The sequence below is a fragment of the Pezoporus wallicus genome, unplaced genomic scaffold (assembly GCF_028554395.1).
Source record: "Pezoporus wallicus isolate ANWC-B61680 ecotype Strahan unplaced genomic scaffold, APGP_CSIRO_Pwel_v1 scaffold_7383, whole genome shotgun sequence".
Lineage (NCBI taxonomy): Eukaryota > Metazoa > Chordata > Aves > Psittaciformes > Psittacidae > Pezoporus > Pezoporus wallicus.
Genome location: NW_026636323.1, coordinates 1,660,346 through 1,677,057, shown reverse-complemented (window position 1 = coordinate 1,677,057; position 16,712 = coordinate 1,660,346). Strand labels below are relative to the sequence as shown.

Sequence of the window (16,712 nt, the reverse complement as noted above, 5' to 3'; positions counted from 1 at the left end):
TTTTGCAAGTGTCAGTGCTCTAGCATACTGAACGGCAAAGCATCAATGAAAAACTATAGCAATTTGCAAGCCATCTTGTGGTAGCTCACTGTAAGTGAGGAAGAACAGGAAAGAAGTCTAAAAGGGAGGGCTCAAGAGTGCATGCACAGCTCAGAAATAAGAAAATGAGGATACAGGAAAAAATGAAAGGTATCTGGAAGAGAGGCAAGAGACTGAGAAGCATCATGATGGTTTAGCAAGGACATGGAGTCAGTTTTCTAAGCACAAGGAATGGGGGGGCATGGAAAAGTGACAGACTTAAGAGAGAACAGAAAGTACCAAAAGACTCTGGGTGCAGAGAAGGGAGACATGTCAAGTGATGGGTCTAAAGGGACTGAAGTTGCCCCGTCTTCTCTTTGAATAACTTTATTACCTAAATCTCTCATATTGGGGTGAGGACATGCAAGCCTATTTTCAAACCTAAACAGAGCTGGCACTGTTCTCCAGCCTCACTGATGAACTTTTCTGACACAGAAATTGTGGTAGACCTCAACACAGTGCAAGGAGCATGGAAAAATACCATTTTGAAGACATTCAATAAATTTTCAGCAGGAAGAATAGGCAACAGAATCTGAAGAGAGGAAGCCATGACGTAACTTCAGCTGGAGACAGAGATAACAATACTAACAGAAGCTGTCTACAAAACATACTTAAGAGAATTAACAGACAGGAGGATTTAACAGACAAAAGAGTATTTAAATATTAGGTTTGTGAGAGAGTTTCTGATGATAACTCATCATTCTCATAAAAGAGATGAAAGATGGCTCAGATCTGCTCTGCAGTGATATATTTCATCATTACACTGATGCCATGGCAGCCTAAACCACGCTGCTCAGGCTGCCTTGGCAATCCCTACTCATCCCTCCACTATAATGCCCTTTCCAAGGTACATTTCCCTTGGAATCTGATCAAGGAACAAATCTGGAAGGAAAAAAAAACAAAAGTTTTTATTTTGTTTATTTTTGGGGGGTGGAGGTTATACGTACTCTCTAATTCGGTTTACCACAGGCCTGTACTAAGGCACTGCGGGGTACTAAGTTCTGCCCACTCCTTGTTGTAAGGGGTGGGCCAGCACAGTGAGCTGCCAAAACAAGGGGGCAATAATTGCTCCAAGTCTCTCTTCTTGTGATGGAAATCTCAATTCAATACAAAACCATAAAGCTGGAAATACAGTGGATTATCCCTCCCTTTAGGGAAAAGAAGGAAGGTAGGAAAGAGACTAGAGAAACAAATAAAAGATTTCTTTGGTTTCGACTGAAACAAGATCTTCCACAAACACAGATGGGATGTTGAGAAACTTTTCTGTTCTTTCAATGTGTGCATTCCCAGAGTGCATAAAATTTTAAGTTCTCTTACAGAAAATTTCCATTTACCATTACATCCTGTTCTTCAGATTATTTGAATGTACACTTTCACCAAACTGAGAGCAGGGAGAACCCCGTATTTAAGAAATGCAATATACTGGGCAACACAGTTGTTGCAGTTTGCTTTGCAGATTTTGCTGGAATCACTTCAAAGAACAAGGACCAGAGTCAGGAACTGTACAAACAGCAAGTTCATTAGTCTATGCTGGAATTCTGAGCTCCCGTCACTCCTGAGGTTATAAAAATGAACAATGGCAGAAAATCTTGCTACTCAATCTCTCTCTGCTTGCAAGTCCTCACTCTGCACAGTCCATCCTCTTGCTTTTTTTGCTGCTACAGAGAACAAGGTTCAATAAAACATCTTGCTTTAAAGTCATTCTAATCCCTGGCTGTGTCTTTGGCTAAGATCTGCTGTAACGGCTCACCCTCTACACACTCCCAATAATTAACTTATATAAAACCGAGCAAATATATTAAACTCCAGCACTCTAGCAAGCTGAAAGTTTCACAATGTAAACACAAGATAACACCCTCAAGGTGGCAGCAACGTTTTACCTATCTTATTCTAGACAAGTGATTCGGAGGCGGTGAGAAACACCTATCCTAAACCTAAAAGCATGTGTCTGAAATTTGATAAAGCTATTTCTTTCGGGCTCTTTACAAAGCACATGGGAGTTCAACAAGCTACTCAGTTTCAAAACCCAGGTTAGCCACCTCTGCTGACTCTGGCTATGAAAGTTGCCTTGGTTATCAATCTGCACGAGAGATTCTATATCCTAGATGATGGATCAGTAACAGAACATGTTAAGTGCTTGGACTTTTACCTGGCAGTATACAGTATTAATGAAAGCAACACATTCACACAGGTATTTAATTTTACATATAAATATGTATTTCCTCAGACATAAGATAACAGATATTTAACTAGGATTTCATCAGCCTTACTCAAGTTTGCCATAGGTATTTTACTGCACCAAGTGCTATGAAAAAAACAATGCAGGTAACAACAAATGCAAGAGTAAGGCCATCTTATATGCAATCTACAGCCGTCAGTACCTGTGCAGACACCTCGACATTACAAGACCCACTGGCTTTTCTGTAAACATAATCATTTCTAAGTTGCGTCTAAACAAGAGCAGTAGAGCAGAGGAAAGGGACACACTGTGCTCTTATCCCAAACGTGTCTGTTGTTTTATTTTCCCTTTTACCAAAGTTATCCCTGCATAAAGGAACAAAACTAACAGATTATGGGAACACTGCACTGATGCAAAGGGGGAAGTGCCAAGCTCTGGTAGACTTTGGAGCTTGGGTGGGGGGTGGGAATCCAACAAAGAGCAATTTCCCCAGTTTTAATCGTTGCCAGGGAGACAGAATTCTTTTGCAAGAGAACTCAAAAGGCTGGGAAAACTATGCACTTCATGCACTCTTCCCTTGAATCAAATACAAATGTGCACTGTTTGTTAGGATTATCACCTAGACAGCTCAAAAAATGAGATAGAGGAGAAACAGGCTTTTCAAAAGTTTAGTTTTATCTTGCCACCAAATACAGCATAAAAATCTGTGAGCTTCCTCTACCTAGGACAAGTCACATCCGCATGTCCTGAAGTTACTTTTAATTTGTGGTACTTAGGATTCTACATATTTTTAAAGCCTCAGAAAGATGGAGTATTTCTAACCCATAAAGAAATAACAACCATCTTTAACTGACATGTATAAATGCTTTTCAGCAGCAGCTGGCAAAATTATTTTTCTGTGACGTTTTTTCTGGAAGGCAAATATACAAGACTATATGCACTGGTAAGTGCTAGGAAACCATTCTTAAGAATAAGTACCACGTGCAAACATGCATTTGTAAATGCTGAGAACAAACGTTTTTATTCTACATTTTGCAGTCAAACAACTTCTGTTAAAGAGAGAACTGAAATCCTGTGAGAAGGTATTCAGTGACCAATTCCACCCCAGAATATAATTATGAAATCTTCGCCTTAATTAAAAAAAAAGGAGGGCACAGAAAATTATAGTGAACTGACATTCCCAGGATACAGGAAAATAGCAGTAATATTACTGGAGGCTTTAGTGAGATCTCATCTGGAAAACAGATCACAATCCTGATCATCTGTGTTCAAGAACAACAGACTCCCATTAGACCAGAGCTAGCAGGATGATGATGCAAATGGAGAACCTAATTTATGAGAAGAGATGAAGGAAGCTCTTAAGATAAAGGACAACATAACAAAATAGACAATTTATAACCAAGAATTAGGTTGGAAATTAGGGAAAGGCTTTTACTGGAAAGTCAAGCTTTTGAGGTAAATGTTCCAAGAAAAGCAACACTTATAAAATGCAAAAATAATTCACTAGTTATATTCTAGAAAAGTTAGTGAGTTTATGGAAGTCATCATGCAAATGATAGTGAGCAGCAGTAGTATAAGATTGAACTTAGAAGGTTTCTCCCATCTGTAATTTCCATTTAGAGATACTAGCCTTCAGTGCCGCAGCCCTACCATATTCTGCTCTAAAAATAAATAGGTAAAAATCAAAAAGGCTAAACAAAAAAGTTCAGCAAGAGAGGATACTAACTGCATTGACATGATTCAAATCTTGTCAAATAGATTACTAAACACTATAATTAAAAAAGCTTATATACTGTGAAAAAAAATCATATAATTCAGTAATTTTCTGATCAGGCTTCCTACAAGCACCACTGATATGCATCTAGAGAGTAGTCTGGATAAGCAATTTTCACATGCAAAACTTCACAGCAATCGTAATATATATACTTACTAGGTGAGTCAGTGTTCAGCAATGTTTACAATACAAGATGTGGTTTCTAACTTGCAAACAGAGATCAAGTTAAAAAGGAATATATTTCCAGTGAACAGATTCTTTTCCATCCTGAAGAGGTGACCTAGTTGATGCTGTCATACCAAACAGACTGATAACTTCAGAATACCTTTTATACAATCTGATATAAAGACACTTGAAAGGGGCCAGCTTAGTCTATCTTCAAATTTACTATTAAATCCAAAAATACTGCCACAGGCATGAAAATAACACACTGCTCTCCACATCCACCTGGAGTAAGATTAGAACAAAGGAGCTTAACCAGCAGCAAAAGGAGAACTAAATCAGATAGCAGGAAAACAATAAAGAACAAAAATCAATTCCGAAGGAAGATCATGGGCTTCCTGTTCCTGGGCTTTTCTTCTAAGAGCAGATTAGACAAACATCAGTCAGGCATGGTATCATGTAACTGATTCTGCACTTCACATTAGTATTTCTCAACCCATAACACCATGCCTTATTTCTCTTGATCAAGGAGTACTCCATGACTTAACAGACTACATGGTTGCCAGCTAGAAAAGGTTTTGCATTTTCTCTGCTAGAGAGAAATAGCTAGAACGTGACAAATCAAGGTGTGGATTGTTTTGTTTTTTTTTAGATCCATTCTAGCTGTTTTGATCCCTGCGTTATGCCCAGTTACCTATGCTTTACTTTGGTACAAATGAGGACAAAAAATCTACCTCAGATTTTCAAGCCTTCACCCTCCACCACACTGAATTATAATTCACTTTAGGCTATCACTGCTTTTTCTCATGAAGCATATTCACAGGAATAAACATAATTACAAGTTTCAAAAGGTCAAGACATGAAATAGACCTCATCAGTGCAAACCACCGGTTCACCACTTTTCTTAGCAAAGGCAAACCTCTCTAACCTACCACAAATACTGGATCATTTCTATTTTGACTACGACAAAAAGGTGTTTCTTAAAAAAGGAAAAAAGCACCACCAACAGACAAGCATGAGAGATCTGTAGTACAGCACTACTGAAGCAGCAGATGTTCACTAAGAAACATTTTTTCCAAAGACTTTTGACCTTGTATTGAGCTCAGAAGTGACAGTGAAATCATTCACTGACCTCCAAGAACTGCATTTGCTGAATTTAAATTAAGAGCAAGTCTGGATGCAATTCAACTAAAATACATTGAAGTACACACTGGTGCATCCCAAATTATGTTTGGAAGTCATATTTAAAGGTATTTTTTAAAAGTGAAACAACGCTAGTGCTACAGAAATTGTTTCCCTGATCAATGTAACTAAGGACTCTGATATCAAAACACATTTTGCTCTGTTTAAAAACACAATTAACAGAAGCCAGTAAAACAAGATAATGTGTAAAAGTCCTGAGGTGTATAATCTCAATGAAAGCTCTGTAACTTTAGCCTGACCCTAAAAATATCTGTCCAAGGCATTACCATTCCCATTCTTTCAGAGCACGGATGGTCTTTACTTCCAGAAAACTACTTCTGACTCTCACCAATTTTCTGTTTCTGCAGGCTTATTTTCTGTCATCTCCCTGAGCATACATATACACATACATAATTGCTCTTTTTTAGTTTTACAAAGAATTAATATTGCAGCTATCACCTACTGATTTCTTTCTTCAATTGTTAGATCCACAACTGTCATTTGTGGCTAACCTTAAAGGCAATATTGCATGACACCTTACCATTAAGTGGCTGGCAGAACTACTCTGAAGCGGGCTTCTGACATTCTGCACAAACCATTTTGGAACTGGACTCTTATTTCCCTGGTTTGGGAATTACTGAACTCCGGGGCACTTGTTCCCAATGCAAGGTGAAGTAGTTTAGTATTGCAAGCAGTTTTTTAGCATCACACCAATTAAAAAAAAAAAAAAAAAAATCTAAACTCGGGTGGAAGAGAACTGACAAGTCACAGGAAACTCTTATTAAAATCTCAAGGAGCAAGATCCTTTTCCTGTCAGGCTATAAGCAATGGCAGTAAACAAACCCACATTTCTTAAAATGCAGTACATGTTGTTTAAAAACAAACTAATCTCCTCGTTACTATTTATAAAAAACCTAATGAAACCTGAAAGTGTGCTCAAGCAAACGTACAGAAATTTAGAGGAGATACGGAAGTGGATTTTTAACAATTCATGGAAATTGTCTAAATTAACTACCTCAGTTTTTCTTTATTATCAAAGTTGGTTATGAAATACATTAAAAATCTCCAACATTTTATTCAAGATTCTGCATTACAGAATAGCAATAAATTAACCTTATGCTATAGAGAGATGGGTTGAATGGTTTGGACTACTTTATTTCACACCACATTTCACATCTATTAAGCTGTGGTAAGTCTCAATTTTAAGGAGAGAAGGGTGAGAGGGGGAAGAACCTAGTTCCCATGTTAGGCAGATTTCATAATTTAAATAACATGAAGGAAAACTGTTCTGCTTCTAATGTACAATAATTTTAACCAGTCTTTATGGAGAAAATAAAAACAGAACTAGCAACCTAACTGACTAAAGAAATGCACCAACTCTGACATAAATATAAAACACAATTTTATTAATGTGTCCTGGTTTCAGCTGGGAGAGTTAATTTTTTTTTCTTATGGAAGAATTATTTTTCCATTATGCTTTACAATAGATTACTTTTTTAATTTATTATCTAAGAAACATACTCTACTTAGCATTCATGCCAAATCACGTCTAAAGCTCACAAAGTTACAAGAAAAACAATGCTGCAAAGCAACAGCCTGAGAATGCAGAAGTTTCAACTTAAATCTGAGATTAACATCTTATTTTCTACCCCAAATATTTAAAAAACAAACAAAACCCCAAAAACCTATAAAAGGATAAAAGCATGAACAAGTATTCTACCTTAAAGTGTGCATCCTCATACTCAGATTCCCACAGCCACTCTACATTTTTGGGAAACTCTTCTTCACTGCTATCATGCAGCTCTTGATTAAAAAGATGCCAAAACACTACACGGGTTCAAATGCCACATAGGGAAAAACTTCTGAAGATATAGTTACAACCCCAATGTTGCAATCTAAGAAAACAGTTCACTTACTATTTCAATCTATTCTTTGTACAGCTAGGGGAATAAAGTTACGACTCCAATCAAAAAGACTTTGGCTACTGACTTTTCTTTGGTTGGTTTTTAAGTGAACATTCTGTTCTTTTAATTGCAGTTTGCTTTAAACTTGATACTAATTCTAACTCCTTTTGACAAAATTTACTTTCCACAAGAACTGACCAGGCATGAAGAGGGTTTACCTAAGCCAAAGGTTCCACCTGCCATTTACTGAAAACAGCCTTAAGAATATTACAGAAAGACAGCCAGATATCTTTGATCAAAGCCAAAGCTAACATGAATTCTTAGAAAATGCAGGGATGTAAATAAGAAGCTGTGAAATACAAATTCAAGTATTTGCCTAAGGTAACTTTCTTTGTTATACTGACTGAAGACAGCAGCCCATTTTTCCTAAGATTTCAAATACAAAACCTAAGTATTTTTAAAAATCTAAATCCCCAGTTACTGCAAATGCATGAAATGCATTTGAAAGTGTAATGTCTTCCTTCAGTTTTGGAACATTTGATCGAATCCTAACATTTTTTTCCAACAAAAACACAGCCAGCTGAAGTAAACAGGTAAATGCTAAGCATAATAGAATACCCTTTTTTTTGACCAATAACTAGTACAGCAGATCATTTACTGCAAATCAGAGTAATTTCTATAGTTATTTTTTAAAAATGGCTAAAAGCCATAAAAACAGATGAGGACTTAATGCAGTGAATTGGAAAGTCAAAAAAACTTTCCTGAAGGACACTATAAACAACTGGTTCAGCAAAATGGCATAATGAATTCTCTCTGCTATTTCAAAATGTTCAGTAATTGATCATTGTGAAAAAGAACATAACTGATGTGAAAAAGAAGAACATATAATTTGAATTTTCAGGGTAATGTTTAAAACCATACCATTACTTAGCACTGATTTAAGAACTCACTAACACTGTGGTACCTAAAATGGATTTTTTAAATTGAAAAATATTTTGATGTTATATTAAAAAATTACACAGAAAAATCTACTATATTGGTGCTATTAAAATACAAATTCCCATTATCCTAAATTTCAAGAAGCTTCTACCCGACTCATGTTTTCTTGTGAAATGCCTATCATAAAATAAACAGCTGGTAGGACCAGAGAGAGTAGAGTAGGAATTTGGCACTGAGGAAATCTGAAGACAACTTTTGTGTTCATGGTAACAAACCAGACATTTTTTTACGGGAAGAGCTCCAAAAAATTTATTACACTCAGGAATTACTGCTTTGTTCAGGACTAACTGCTCTTGCTTCAGGGTCATTGTTTCTATTGCATTCTTTTTGAATGGGTCCAATTTTCATCTCTGCATTTCAATCGCCATTTTAGGACAACCCTTGTGTCCTAAAGACAGAGAAGCCATGCCCTCTCAGTATCACCTTTTACTCCTTTATTGGCTAAGAAATGTCACCGGTTAAGTTGAAGGAGTCATCAGTTTAAGACCTGTATTTTGTCTGACTGTAGGCAAAACTTCAGCTTCTCAAGAAACCCCTAACATTCAGCTGCAGACGCCTCTTCATGTGCCTGATGTAAACCAGAGCGATGAATCAGAACAAAGTAATTTAATGAATAAAAGGTGACTAAAATGTCCCAAACAGAATAAAACAGCCTTCCCATTGTAGCTTTGTGATCTTAAGTTCAGCGAAGAAAACTAAAAAAAACCAACTTTATTAATGAATGACACTATGAGTCTTCCATAACCATTATATGGTAAAATGACAAGTATTGTTTGGCTTCTGCTAGTGAGTACTTCATGATATGCTTTAAAAATTGTGTGCTCTCTGAGGCTATAGAGACCCTCAGAAGGACAGGCTACTTCCTAAACCTTTTTTTGTCCACACGCTAGGGGGATTTCTGCCTCTTAAAAGGAATTAGCAGAAAGTCCTTTAAGTAAACTATTGTAAGGACTATATTATAGAAGTACTGGTGTACAGTCTGCATAATCTCCTTTAACGGTATTTAAGGCTAATCAGACATACACCATTTGGGATTGGGATTGGTATCTTCCATTCTGCTTCAAAACAAGCAATCAAAGTAGCTTTTTCTTGAGACTACAAAAAATATGACCACCTCTCTGTCCTACTACTTCACATTTTTATATTTAAATTCACAAGTTTTCTACTACTTGACTTCTGCTCACTTATTAAACTGTGACTTTGCCAAATTCTTCATTTTGTATCAACCAGCACTGTATTTGATACAGCTATTCTACATTCAACTTCTAAAACATGTACAGATTACACAATAACTTCACAGACTCTCACGGGGCATAATCCACTTCCTGCTGAAGTCCACAACATGAACCTACTGATTTTGCAAGTGCACCCAGAGCTCTCCAAAGCCATGATTTCTACTAGAAATTTATCACTGGAAATAATTATTTCTTGTCTCCAGTGAGCTGTATGTAATTTTCAGAAGAAAGCTCATAAAGCAAGGAGATTCATTCTTCTACACTGACAAAGCCTAAAGCTGTAAAACCAAATACCCAAGCCATAAAAACAATAAAGACTACTTGAACCTGTCACAGGCTATTATCCCCTTCCTATGAATAAAAATACTTAAAAGAGCAAAATACAAATCTTTTCTTCCACAAGAGGCTGAAAGAGCCAAGGGGGAAAGTAGTCTGTGTTAGGCTCATTGAACAGTGCTTATGTATTTTACAGTTAGCTTTAAATATGGCAGAGTAGGTTATAATCCAACTTTCTGTTCCCACATATAGTCCCTGAACAAGAGAGTGATTTCCACTGGATATGATGCATTAACAAGAAGCCTGTGAAAATGATGAGATACTGAGGAGGTCCATATCTGTTACAAAACAATATAAATTATATTACCAACTGTAATTAGGTAAACCACAACCATTTTCAGCATGCTTTACCACTATAATTGATTCTCTTCTCTAAAAGACCAACTTTTATTGGTACAAGCACTAACACGTCCTTACCTTTTTGTACCTCCTGTAATAAACTAAGAATTCAGTATTTTAATTCCAATTGAGCTACAAACTCAGATAGTGTTAAAAACAAATTACAAAAAAAAAAACCAACACCTTCAAAGTTATTACTAAAAAATAAGAGTAGCAGAATAAGATCTATACGATAATTCCATCAGTATTATCAAATCTTACAGAAATAAATAAGTTAGTATACATACTTTTCTGCCTGGAGCTTTGTGGTTTTTACTATCAAGTCCTGGGTTTGCTCCTTTGCTGCCTAGAATACAATTAGAACCATTAAGTATGTGAAAACCACAAACATATCAGATGTATTACACAACCCTTAAAATATGTAATACTTTTGAAGCTTTCTGACCATAAGGCCTTCTTGAACGAAGTATTCATTAACTCTATCTATTTTCAGGCATGAAAATATACTTGTCCATATATATTTTCATCTCTTCATAGATTTATATTCACGTACCACTGATTAATTTAACACAAAAATATTATTATAAACATTGGAAATTGTTCTGATTAACTTGTTTGTCTGTTGACTACAAATTGTTTGCTGTTACAAACTGGAAAATGAAACAAGTTCCTTCAGATGCTAAACCACCCAGTACCACTGTTCATTCAGACATTCTTAAATGAATACAGCTCTGCTGGTCTAAGCAAGTTTAGCTCCACTGTCCAAACAGCTTAGAGGGCTGTTACAGGGCTGTAAGGACCAAGAAGGATTATTAGGAAAAATTTCTTCACCAAAAGGGCTGTCAAATATTGGAATAGGCTGCCCAGGCAAGTGGTGGAGTCACCATCACTGGTGTACATGTAGATGTGGTGCTTAGAGACATGGTTTAGTGGTGGACTTGGGAGTGACAGGTTAACAGTTGGACTCAATGATCTTAAAGGTCTTTTCCAACCTAAACTATTCTATCAGGTTTTCCAATCTAAAACATTCTATGTGATGAACATTCAGTTCATCACAGTACTAAATGTTCAATTATGACAATGTAAGGGAGCCCATGCAGAAACAATTTTGTTACAGATAGAAGGCATGACTAAGGGGATTGCTGCAACTGAAGTTAAAGAGTTCTGAAACTTATCACTCTGAAAGGAGATAAAAGACATCAGGAGTTGTCTTCCCACTAGATACCACCAGTGACCATTTAGACAGAAAAATAATAAGATTTAACCAAACAAAAAATACTGAAATCAAAACACATTCAGCATGGAATAATACTGCAAGTGAAGAGGTGGAAACAGCTATAAAGATATTCTGCATGAATAATTTCACTAAATTATGGTGTTTGCCAAAATGAAGATGCCAGTCTTGAAACCCGTGAGATGTCTAATGCAAGAATATACACACACTGATTCACTTCAGCCTTTCTATCTGTCACACTTCATTAGTTACAGTGGAAAAGCAGTCAAGGTACAGGAACGCTTTGAAAGGTGAAAGTAGAACTGCAACCACTCAAGTACAACTCTGGTCATCAGAAGGAGCCTGAGCTGTTCCATGAACATAGACAGTGGGCACCACTAAGGTGCATTTGCTGAATTTTCTAAAGGAAACTATTTTGGACTTGCATGCAAATTTGATAAAAACTCAACAGAATTTACTGAACATTTAGTAGTTCCAAAATACTTTACCTTTAAGCTTTTAATATCTTATATAAATTGTAATATTGGTGGTTTTTAATGTATTTGTATTTTAAACTCATTTTTTAATATTTTCAATGCTTCAGCCTAACAAAAAAAGACTTACAACAAAAGAGCAGACCTGAACAATTCAGTACGTAAGCCTACTAATTCCAGACTGGTTTCTTCCCCCTCTTCCTTCAGAGTTGTAGATTTTAATAAACCAGAAAGACAGAAGAAATTTGCTTCCTTTCCAGTACTTTCTGGACAGAAGTACTGATTGCCAAGAAGAATGCTAACTGTAGGACAGCAGTAATGAAGGAAAAGCAGGATTTTTTAGATCTAGCTAAATATCAGGAAGCCGGTTTTTATTTCCATGCATTCAAATGCAGGCCAGATATTGTTGTTATTGTACCTATGTGATGCAGGAGCTTACATCGAATCAAAACACGGTAACTGGTAGAAAAGAGTCAGATAAGCCAAACAAAAAAAAACCAGAAGGCTGGTATTTGAAGTTTCTTGCAGATCCAAAATAGAAATATTTTTCTCTTCCTTCCCACCTCAGTATACTAATTAAAACCTGCATTATCCTTCAACCTTTCTTTATTCCATTGCAGCACTTGCTTCCTTCTCTCCCTTTCACTGCATTTATTAAGTCATTGTCCTGAAATCAGATCTGACTGGTTATTTGGATTGCATGATATTATAAACTTATAAAACAAAAAAAGGTTAAAAGCTTTTTGGCTTATCAATATATAATCCCTTTCATATCTTGTATTTTTTCTGCTCTCTTAATACACCGCTGTCTTAGCACACCTTTCTGCCTTACATGCTATAGATTCTTGTCTTTGCATCTTCTATTTGCTCTAGTTAATTCATTTTTGTCTTCTCATTCAGCCTGAGCACATGCCTCCAAGTCTTCATGTTCTATTACAGATAAAATACCAGAGTATTTAACAACCTAGTGCTAGTTCATGGGCTTCTTAACTTACACTCATGCAGACATAGAAAACATGGGTTGAACTGATACAAGTTACAAGTTCTGCAGGGCTGTAGAGGAAATCTCCTGCAGGGCACACAACAAAAGTACCTACTGACTTTAACAGAAAATCACTGCAGGGTGGCTCTACTCTGGAAAAATATAATCACAGATGATAGTTACAATTCATGATCTGAAGACAGACAAGCGTAAAAATCTGCGTGGACGCTTGACTCATTTCCACATTTAAGAGTTCAACCAAATAGTTCCTGAACTGCACTAGGGAACACAACCACATTAACAATGTTCAAAGAGATCTGAGACCTCTGAGGTGCCTTATCTATTGCCACCACAACTGAAAATTGAGTACGGCAGAGAGCTACACTATACACTCACCGTTTCCGGAAAAAGTTCATCAAACTACAATCATTCTCATGGGAATTATAGACAATGGCTATGAAACCTATTCATCTAAGTAGGAGGACACCTAATGTACCCACACACACATAAGGAGGGGAAAAAACAACTGTTGTCACAGGATTTTTTACTGAAGGATTCTCATTCACATGCTACAGCTTATGTGCTATATTCAGAACAGATTTGCTTTAGCAAAACATCCATACTTCAGTATACATAAACCTTGTACACTAAACCCAAGCCAGATTTAGTAACACATTCTAAAACACAACTTGTCGTGTCCCCGTTCCCCCCCCCCCCAAATGCTGTGGATTCAGGATTAATATGGAACAGAATTGTTTTTGTTGCGTATCAACATACTGACACACTAGACTTGTCTCCCTCTTTGGATGATACTTTCTTATGAATATAATTGAAGTATTTATATGAACACATAACACAAGAGAGGTTGTCAGTATGAAAGGTACACAAATTTTAAATTTAAATACACAAATGTAAGTAAACGTTTGGTCTCGCACACATCCAATCTAATAAAATATTTTCTCTCCACTCCTGAAATGGATTTCACACCACTATTCTCAAAATAAGTATATTGCTGCATACTGAAGTGCAATTTGGAAGAAATTAACACATTTTCTAAACAAGTAAAAAGAAACCAATTAATGTCCTAAAGTAATATAACACACATACTGTGGAAACATCTTGGTATCACTGTTAGTACTTCAACTTTTAAAAGAAAATAGTTGCATGTCAAAACAAAACATACACAAAGAACATCTACTCATATATTACCTTCAAACGACTGGACATATCTTCACAGCAGCTGCTCATCGCTTGTACATCTTCATTTATACTCTCAAGCTCCTAAATAATAGTAACTGTGATTTAAATCAGAAATGCCATGCCTAGGCCGAGCTTCATCCCACCAAAACAAGATGCCCAAGCTATAAGGAACAGATTTGCTCTAGACTCCCTGTTAATGGAGAGAATGCACCTCTAAAGATCAACATGCACCTGGGACCTTAATCTGAAACATCATCTCTCTCTGCGCAAGACTTTTCATCAAATGAAATAAATTGTGAAATGGTTTTATTGTAAAAGTACATTTGTCCTGGAAAGTCAAAATCTCTCTTAAATCTTTTTTTCTTTGTTTAAACTTTAAATTACATAGCAGCACTCTTGCAAGACAGCTAGTCACACTGTAAAAAATGCTACCTCTTTAACTTGCTTGAAAATGTGAACAAATTCTTCATTTATGGCTAAGCTTCGTCGTTCAATGTCTCCACGCAAGTTTCTTCGGGTGCGCAAACTGTTTTCAACAAAAAAGGTCGAGAGAGCCTTGAGCGCTTCCAGCATTTCCTAGAAAATAAACCAAAAAACACTTTAACTTTCCATACAGTTACAAAGAAGTTGGTTACATTGTGTGCAACCATCCCAAACCCATGGTCTCATTAAAAAAACCCAAACAACACTATTACTGGGTTTAGACAAAGAACTAACTAAACACAATCCACATCAGTTCATAAACAAGTAAAATAACTGCTGAGTCTTTCTTATTATTTAATCAACTAGGTTGGAAAAGACCTTTAAGATCATCAAGTCCAACCATTTCCCCAGGACTGCCAAGACCACCACTAAACTACGCCACTGAGGGCCTCATCTACACAGTCATGAACACTTCCATGTTGTCCACCACTTTCCTGGGCAGCCTGTTCCAATACCTGATTACCTCTCTGTGAAGAGATTTTTTGTAATATCCAATTTTTTTGTAATATCCAAAGAATATATTTGCATGTTATAACACAAAACTTTTGACTACTATTTTATAGTAACCTTCATCAGTAAGATCACATTCGGTTAAAGCATGAGCTAACCACAGTTACAAAATATTTAAACCAAATAAGCCTGACACCCACGCCTGAGCTAAGCAATACAAACCTCCCTCCGATCCGAGGGGATCGGGCAGGTACTTGGCATGGCAGCGGAGCAGCAGAAATGAACCCGACTGCTAACGAACGCCGCAAACGTCAGGCTGCGCCTCCGCAGCGGAACTGAGGGTACGACCGGGCTCGCTTCCCAGCCCCGGAGCCTATCGGGGCTCGCTGCCCCTGACGGCTCATCCGGCCGATTCGCCGCAGGACGCTCCCCGCCGGGCAGGCCCCGCTCCCCGCCTCGCCCCTCAGCCGCACGCGCCCCACCTTGTCGTTCTCCAAGCGGGTCTCCAGGATCTTGTTGAGCTTGCGGGACAGGGGGTTGCTGCCAGGGGCAGCCGGCAGCCCCGGACTGGGGACGGCGGGCAGCTGCGGCGCGGCGGTATCGGCCATGGCTACCCCAGCGCCGCGGCGATGGACCGGCTCCGGCGGAAACGCGATCCTAAGGCTTTGGTTCCGGCCTGGCGAAAGGCGCCGGCCCGCGGCCGTTGAGTGCGAGGAGGTTGGATCGCTGGTACAGGTGGCATTCGGGGGACTAAATAAATCATTTTGAAATGGTGATAAGAAAGAGGGTTCGCTTCCTGAGGTCGGATAGCTGTGGTTTGTGTTCAGTTCTGAGCCCCTTAATACAAGAGAGATACTGAGTTGCTGGAGTGGGTCCTGAGAAGGGCAGTGAAGGTGGTGAAGAGTCTAGAGAACAAGTCTGATAAGGAATGGCTAAGGGGCTGGGGTTGTTTAGTCTGGAGGAGAGAAGGCTCAGCGGAAACCTTATCGGTCTCTACAGCTACCTGATAGGAGGTTGTAATAAGGTGGGGGTTGGTCTCCCCAGTAACAAATCATAGGACAAGAGGTAACAGCCTCAAGCTGCACCAGAGGAGGTTTAGATTGGATATTAGGAAAAATTTCTTACAGAGAGGGTGCTCAGGCACTGGAACAGGCTGCCCAGGGAAGTGGTGGAATCACCATCCCTGGAAGTGTTAAACTGTGTAGAGGAGGCTCTTAGTGACCTGGTGGACTTGGCATTCATGGGGTATTGGTTGGACTTGATGATCTTAGAGGTCTTTCCAACCTGGTTGATTCCGTGATTCTGCGATTTAATGCATGAAATAAATGCTTTTGTTACAATCATAACTAAAAAGGAAAGATAAATGACTCTGAAAGTTTCAAGGCCAGGTTGAACGGGGTTTGAGCAACCTGGTCTAGTGGAAAGTGTCCCTGCCTGTGGCAGGGGAGCTGAAACTAGATGATCTTTAAGGTCCCCCCCAACCCAAATCATTTTGATTCTTTACTGCAGAAGCTAATAGCAATGACAGGAAAAACGTGTCAAAATGAGGAGGGTGTCTTGTTTTGGCTGTGCATTTACTGCCACAGAGGTTCTACCTCTGAGGTCTCCTTGGGGATTAAGAGTAGCAGAGCTGCCTTTCACCATGGTGCAGAGATGTGGCTCCATGAACCAGGGTCGTGGTGGGATCCACATCCCCTGCCAT

At 38.1% G+C, this 16,712-nt stretch overlaps 1 protein-coding gene across 3 annotated transcripts in view; it reads right to left on the bottom strand.

Moving 5' to 3' along the window:
- COG6 (component of oligomeric golgi complex 6) overlaps positions 1–15,648 on the bottom strand; it is a 54,380-nt gene extending 38,732 nt beyond the window's left edge. For 2 of the 3 annotated variants that reach the window (XM_057399997.1, XM_057399999.1), the window contains exons 1-4: positions 15,493–15,648; positions 14,510–14,653; positions 14,087–14,158; positions 10,476–10,534 (exon numbers count right to left, since the gene is read on the bottom strand). In XM_057399997.1, the coding sequence (XP_057255980.1) occupies positions 10,476–10,534; positions 14,087–14,158; positions 14,510–14,653; positions 15,493–15,618 (401 nt within the window). In that variant the 5' untranslated portion in view covers positions 15,619–15,648. Of the gene's footprint in view, positions 1–10,475; positions 10,535–14,086; positions 14,159–14,509; positions 14,654–15,232; positions 15,427–15,492 lie in introns of those variants that run through there. The other variant, XM_057399998.1, reaches the window with a different exon arrangement.
- Positions 15,649–16,712: the final 1,064 nt, after the last annotated feature.